Raw genomic sequence first — 7,500 nt, 5'->3', positions numbered from 1 at the left:
GGCTTATAGTCCAGAAAATTCGGTAATAAAATGCACCAATTTACTTGGATTAATTTGTGTTTCTTGAAACAACAACAGTGAATGGAGAAGAGGGTTTACGTTTGAAAGTAGTCGGCTTTTCTGTTTCTTAACAGCTCTGTTGCTGTGTGATGTGTTGTTAGTGTATGGCACGTATGCTGTAACTTGTGTGCAGTACATCTGCCTAACTTTATTTTTTGTGCTCAGGTTGGCTGCTTTGATCCCTACAGTGATGATCCAAGGCTCGCATTCAGAAAATCCATCTTTGTAAATACAGTGGTTACCTAGCTGTGGCAGCACAGCTGGACAGGTGATGTTACGATTTTAGCAATAATTTCTATTATTATGTATCATAATATTGTGTTGTTGATATAATATAGAGAAATTTGTGTTGTGGTAACACTTCATGCATAGTTTTATACTTGGTTCCTGAGGTGACATGTTTGAGGATGAAAAAAAAAAAAACCTGCTGTAAACTAACTGAATACATGATTGTATAAATCCTGTCATTTCGATACATGTCTCTATGTACAAGTCTACTTTTTTATTCATTGCCTCTTTGTTGTGTTTGAAGATCCTGGTGCTGGAGCTCAATGATGAAACAGCAGAACACATTGTGGAGCCCAAAGTTGTGGATTTGCTGCGAGGTCAAGAAGATTTCGCTGGAAGGTATTTAACATTCTAAATTAAGCGTTACAGTAAAATAAAATATGCTACCATTTTTGCTTGAAATGTTTTTTAATGTCTTTGAGCATTGAGCAAAGTGAGTACACCCCTAACATTTCAGCTTCCATTTTATCTTCGTGAGACACAATACTATAGAAATTGAATGTGACTACTAGTGAACATGAGTATATGTAGTCTGTGTATATCTTGGAACGCAATATAAATAAATTGTCTTTTGAGAATGAGTCCACACACAACTATTACTGTTATGTCTGAATATCTGGCAACTCAAGTGAGTCCAAATGATGTGACTCTTTAAAGTGAGCACCATGGTTATCTATCACCCCTTGAGCATGGAATTGAGCAAGGCTGGCCAGGTTGTTTTTATCATTTTGAAAGTCTGTGTGTTATCCTTATCATTTTGTAAAACTGCCATTTGAGCCAACTTCCAAGGGTATTGTCATGCTCTGATTCAGAATGTCACAGTACATTCCCTTAATTATCTGTAGACTTCTAGTACCGGTAGTGCTCATGCAATTCCAGACCATGACACTACCACCAACATGGTTGATGAAGGCAAGACACAATTATCTTGTGTTACCAGTTCTTGAGACAATCAAGGCCCTGACTATTTATGTGGCTAATAAATACTGCACGACAAGCTGTATGCTGACTACTCATAAGTAGATACAAAATTAATTTGTGTAGTGTTGTCCTTGAGGTGTATTGTATAAATATGTTTGCTGAAATGTTAGGTGTGTAATCTTTAGTTACTGTCTTCTTAGTCACAGTGGTAGAGCTGAATTAATATTTTCTTGTTGATTAGGGCCACATGCGTCTAGATGTGCAAGAAGAGCCGGTCCTTTTTCCAGCAGGCTTCCAACCCTTCACGCTGGTGCAGTGTCAGCCCCCAGCAGTTGTCACCGCTCTCAATCTTCACTCAGAGTGGAAGCTGGTTGCTTTTGGTACCAGCCATGGCTTTGGGCTGTTTGATTACCAACAGAAGAGCTGTGTCTTAATCAAGTAAGGAGACAATTAGAATCTTTTAAAGGGACCATAATGTGCAAAATCTAACTTTTTTTAACCTATTGGTACCTTCTGTTCTGTATTTGTGATCTGCATAAGTCCCACGAATCTGAACTCAAACGAAGAAGGCATTGAAAGATATTTATTTACAATCATGCATTCCTTTCTACTTCCACCAAACAAGCTGTTCTGTATGTGCACAATTGGTCACCTCACAAATTGGGAAAACCGTCAGCGGATTATCCATATATGATATAAATTTACCCAAAGGGCCTTGCGCGAGTCCACTGTTGTAGTCCGGGCTGCAGTCAGTAAGCTCCTTTTTCTCTATCCTCTTGTTGTGGGGCAGACTGGTCATACATGGACACGCATCTGCCGTTGCTGTCATTTGTAATATAAAGTAGCCTATAGTTCTTCCTTTTAGACTCGATATGGATGCGCTAAAAACTACAACTAAGATGACGGGAAGAAGACGCAGTAAATTGGACTGCCCACAAAACAGCGCATCCTGAAGAGACGGTCAGAAAATGGCTTGTAAACGGTCTGTAACATAATCAATGCAACATTTGGACAAAAAAATCACATTACATGATATGTAGACCTCAAGGAAGTGCTTTGGGAATGTAGTAAAAAAATCATAATATAATCCCTTTGAAGCTGGACCGATAACACAATGATCCATTTTTAGCAGAATCAGCTTTATTGGCCAAGTATTTTTAACACACAAGGAATTTGATTTGGTGGACTGCGCTCTCTGTTAAATGTAGGAAATAAAGAAACACAGCAAGTACGAGAGGGCAGTACCTTGGCGGCTATCCGCGGCGCCATTTTAATATGAAAACAAGAGGGAAACATTAAAGAACATCAATTACATAAAATACATTAAAAGCACAGAGCTGATGCAACCAGCTGCCACAAAAGTCAAACACAACGAAAAACCATAAACAGCAAAAACAAAAAAAAATAAAATATACATATTGCGCACATACGATTGAAACATGGATTGATGACAAAAAAAACAAAAAAACGCCATCTTAACATCCACATACACTGTGGGGTCCTCCGCGATGCGCCACACAATCATCCACTGAGTGGCCAGAGACATGAACAGAACTAACAAGGTGACCAAGAGAGACGTCCTAGGCTGCCCGCCAGCCCCCGGTCGGCGCGGCTGAGCGAAAACCTATCCAGGAAGACTGAAGTGTCGAACACATCCTCGTCCAGCCGTGCCCCACAAAGCCCGTCTGTCCCGCCAAAGAGAGGGCATTGGAGTAAACTTCTCCCATGCCAACCTCCGACAAACACGGCCTGATGCTCAATGCCACCTCTGTACCCCCGTCACCTCTTCCGCATCTCCACTGAAACCTGCGGTCTACTTCGGCAGACTCAGGTGAGAAGAGTGGTCTCCTGTGCAAACAACTGAGCCATGGCCAAAAGACAAGGAGACAATCAGCAGCATATGCTGCTATCCTTGCCTATTTTTGCCAAATATTAATTTTAAGTTATTTAGTCATTTCCTTAGTGATGCATGCTTTTGACAGTCATCTCGTTCTAAACCTATGTTAAAGTAACAGACGGTTCTAAAATGCAGAACTCGCGCGGAAACACACTGAGCAAAAACAAGTGCTTTGTACACTTTAACAGAAGTCTACCTGCAACCACTTTGCAGCAGAGAGTACCCAGCTGAGAATAATACATTAGCAAGTAGATTAATAATTCGATAGAGAGAACGTCGACACAATGCCATAACACTGTGAGCTACAGATATGAATGGGTTCATAGAATACTTTTTTGATCTGCGTGTTTACGGTAACAAAGAATAAAATGGGAAATGGCAATTTAACTGTGAACAACACAAGTGCAAGTTTTGTTTATGCAGGTTGCCTGCCTCCTTGACAATAATTTTAGATAAATACAGAATATACCACAGAGAAAACCAAGACAAATAGCTGCACGTCTCCCCCACCATGCCCACCTGAGCGGCACAGTTGGCTGTTTGCTAGCTGCCGGTTTGTAGTGTTCGCAAAGCACTTAATATGCGGTTCCAATGCCTCACTCTCAGCCAGATAGTTAAACTTAAAGTACCAATGATTGTCACACACACACTAGGTGTGGCGAAATTATTCTCTGCATTTGACCCATCACCCTTGATCACCCCCTGGGAGGCGAGGGGAGCAGGGGGCAGCAGCGGTGGCCACGCCCGGGAATCATTTTTGATATTACAAAAAACAACTTCTGTGTTCTGCCCGCGAGAATTATTTCTAAACAAGAAGTATCATCATGGTTTGTTTGGCCATCTAGTCACACCCCTAGTAAAGAGTCTAGTGCAGGGGTCCCCAAACTTTTTATTTTTATTTTTTATAAATGTTTTTATTAAGTTTGACAGGTATTACAATATACAATAAAACAGTAATCACATTTTCCCCTTTTTTTCCCACCACTTCCAAGAACAGCAACCCAACACATACCCCATACACCAGTGATCCTCAACAGGCGGACCGCGGTCCATGTCCGGACCCAGCACGAATTATAGTAAAAAAAAATAAATAAAATTTTTAATAATTATAATTATTATAAAAAAATATAATAATTGTATTTATCTTTGAATTATCGCTAGCGCAAGTCAACGTTCTTTGTTGTTTTTAGTCAAATATCTCCACGTTTCGTTTACACTTCTCCGTGTCTCACTCACTCCGTCTCTCTCTCTCTCTCTCTCTCTCAGAGAGAGAGAGAGAGAGACGGAGTGAGAGCGAGAGAACGTCACTCTGATTGGCTGCGGAATCAGCCAATCAGAGTATGGGTTGTCATCTCTATCACAACGACGCGCTGATAGGCTGTTACCACCTGGGTCATACAGCGCTCATGCCACATGCATGGAACCTTTCGCTGCAGGCATACAGTTGTCTCGTATCGCTACTTCGCTAACTGTTCACTCGTCAGTCACTGAATGTGAATCAAATCACAATGGCATGCTCCAAGTTGGCTCGGGCTGGTAGAAGAAAGGTGGACAGGGAAAACCGACGTTTCAAGGAAGAATGGACAGAGCAATATGTTTTCATCCTACCTACTGCAAGTACCAAACCAATGTGTCTAATATGCAACAGTACTGTTGCTCTGGTGAAAAGTGAAAATCTGAAACGTCACTATCTGAAAGAGCACCGCAAATTTGAAGAGACATTTCCTCATGATTCATAGCTAAGAAAAAAAGAAATCACGAGGCTGAAAAAGTCATATGAAACATCAAGCAAGATTTTTGTTAAATCTATGACACAACAACAAATAGCAACAGAGTGCTCAATCAGAGTGGCATGGGTTTTGGGTAAACACAAGAACCCATTCTCTGGTGCAGAAATGATTAAATAATGCTTGACTGAAGTGATGGGTGCCATGTTAGAAGGCAAAGAAAAGGAGGAAATGACAGCTAAAATAAATCAAATCCCACTCTCTGATGCCACAGCTACCAGACGTACTGAAATATTTATTTTATTTCAGTTCTTGTTTAATTTTGTTTCAAAGAAAATCTTTAATGTATTTTATTGGATATTTATTTTATTTTTGTTAATTTTAAGAAAATGTTAAACTACTACCTACCTCCTACCAGGGGCGCCGCTAGGGATTTTGGGCCCCATGAAAAGAATCTTTACAGGGCCCCCTGTATTATAATTTCATCATCATTAGGGGCCTCTCTGGGCCCCTCTCCATCATGGGCCCCTAGAATCTGTCTCCTTTACCCCACCTTTTCGGCGCCCCTGCCTCCTGCTACTATATAAGTTTGACCGATAATAAACGGACCCAGCCTGTTTCAAAATAACATTTGTGGACCTTCAAGATTTGTACTTGAGGATCCCTGCCATACACACATAAACACCCCCCCCCCCCAGGTCCTATATAAGTTAAAGGTACAGTCACAAATGAAAAATTATTAGTACATCACTTTCTTCTCAACATAGGCAGATAGTAAATATACACCCGGAATAAATATGAATAAAATAAATGAAATGAGAAAAAGAAAGAAAAAAAAAAAAAAGGAAGCTGGTTTATGAAAGGTGAACTTTTCATGTGTCCTGTAGCGTCTTTAATTTAGCTATGTAGTCAACCACACAGCCCCAAACAGAATAAAACTTCCCAGGTGCCCACATAAGATTGAACTTTATTTTCTCCAGATCTAAATACATCATAAGGTCTTTAAGCCATAAGGAGGCATTGGGGCAGACTGGTGACTTCCACTCCAGCAAAATTATCCTACGTGCTAATAAGGATGCAAAGGCGATACTATCCTTAAATTTTCTCCTTATTTGGGAATCTGATACCGTCCCAAAAATAGCCATTTCTGCACATGGTGTCAGATTTAAATCCAATGCCCTAGCAAGGTGTTTGAAAATAGTTGTCCGATAATCCAGCAAATGGGGACAAGACCAAAACATGTGCGTCATGTTTGCAGGTGACATGTAACATCTGTTACAAGTATCCGAGATATTGGGGTATATTTTAGAGAGTTTGGAATTAGTGAAATAAATAAGGTGGACAACCTTAAATTGTATTAAATTAAGCCTTGAACAGGATGTACTGTTGTTAATTCGGGTTAAGGCAGAATCCCAATCTCCATCATCTATAGATCTGCCAAGCTCTTCTTCCCAATTCCCTCTGATTTTATCAAGAGACGTTTTACCAAACTGGGATATTAAGATGTAGATTTTGGAGATTAGGCCTTTCTGATTTGTGGGAATATCTAAAATTGAGTCAATTAGCGAATTAGGTGGAGTATTAGGGAAAGAGAGACTATTTGATTTAACAAAATTACGAACCTGAAAGTATCAAAATAGGTGAGATTTTGGTAGGTCAAATTTTTCACACAGTTCACTGAAACTAGCGAAAACATCACCAATATATAAGTCCTTTAGCCTGCTAAGGCTTGACTGCCTCCATAGAGAAAACGGTACATCTGTGCTTGGAGGGAGGAAGAGGTGGTTATTATGAATAGGGCTGTGTTTGGATAAGCACTGCAGGCCGAAAGTATTTCTAAATTGAGACCAGATTCTAAGGGTAAAAATTACAATTGGACTACAAGTAAGTTGGGATGGTCGATAAGGTAATTTTGATGTAAGCAGATCCAAGAGAGAGGTAGAACAGGAACTAGCTTCAGACTTGCACCAGATTAATTCAGGTTCTTGGATCCAGAGAGTCACTTTGTGTATGTTAGCTGCCCAATAGTAGTGTTTTAGATTAGGGAGTGATAAACCACCTACGGACCTATGCCTTTGCAGGAACTCTCTCCTAATCCTGGGAGTCTTGCCTTTCCATACAAAGGATGAAATTAGTTTGTTTATTATGCAAAAAAAGGAATTGGGTAAAAAGATAGGCAAGCATTGAAACAGATACAAAAATCGAGGAAGCACATTCATTTTGACGCAGTTTACCCTGCCAGCTATAGTTATGTGTAGACCATTCCACCTTTCCAAATCTAATTTAAGTTTGTCGATTAGAGTTGGAAAATTGTCCTTGTAGAGAGCTGGTAGCTTACGACAAATATGTACACCTAAGTACTTGAAGCTGTTCCTGGACATCTTAAATGGGAAATATCCATCAGGGATCTCAAGGGCCAAATTATTCACAGGGAAGCATTCACTCTTAGCAAAATTCAATTTATAGCCAGAGAATGATCCAAAATTGTTTAGCAATTCAATAATCTTTGGAATGGTAGAGATTGGCTCAGATATAAACAATAGTAAATCATCCGCGTATAGAGAATGTGTGTGTTCTAGACTGCATCTATGGATTCCTTTACTGATA

At 40.0% G+C, this 7,500-nt stretch overlaps 1 protein-coding gene across 1 annotated transcript in view; it reads left to right on the top strand.

Moving 5' to 3' along the window:
- llgl2 (LLGL scribble cell polarity complex component 2) overlaps positions 1 to 7,500 on the top strand; it is a 113,789-nt gene that overhangs the window by 70,372 nt on the left and 35,917 nt on the right. Inside the window, 6 exon segments of the mRNA XM_062056476.1 lie at positions 226 to 262; positions 265 to 312; positions 315 to 328; positions 593 to 671; positions 674 to 687; positions 1,511 to 1,707. Of these exon segments, the coding sequence (XP_061912460.1) occupies positions 226 to 262; positions 265 to 312; positions 315 to 328; positions 593 to 671; positions 674 to 687; positions 1,511 to 1,707 (389 nt within the window).

Source organism: Entelurus aequoreus, linkage group LG08 (assembly GCF_033978785.1).
Source record: "Entelurus aequoreus isolate RoL-2023_Sb linkage group LG08, RoL_Eaeq_v1.1, whole genome shotgun sequence".
NCBI classification, from domain to species: Eukaryota; Metazoa; Chordata; class Actinopteri; order Syngnathiformes; family Syngnathidae; genus Entelurus; species Entelurus aequoreus.
The sequence above is the reverse complement of the archived record's forward strand: the minus strand, read 5'-3'. Positions and strand labels throughout refer to the sequence as shown.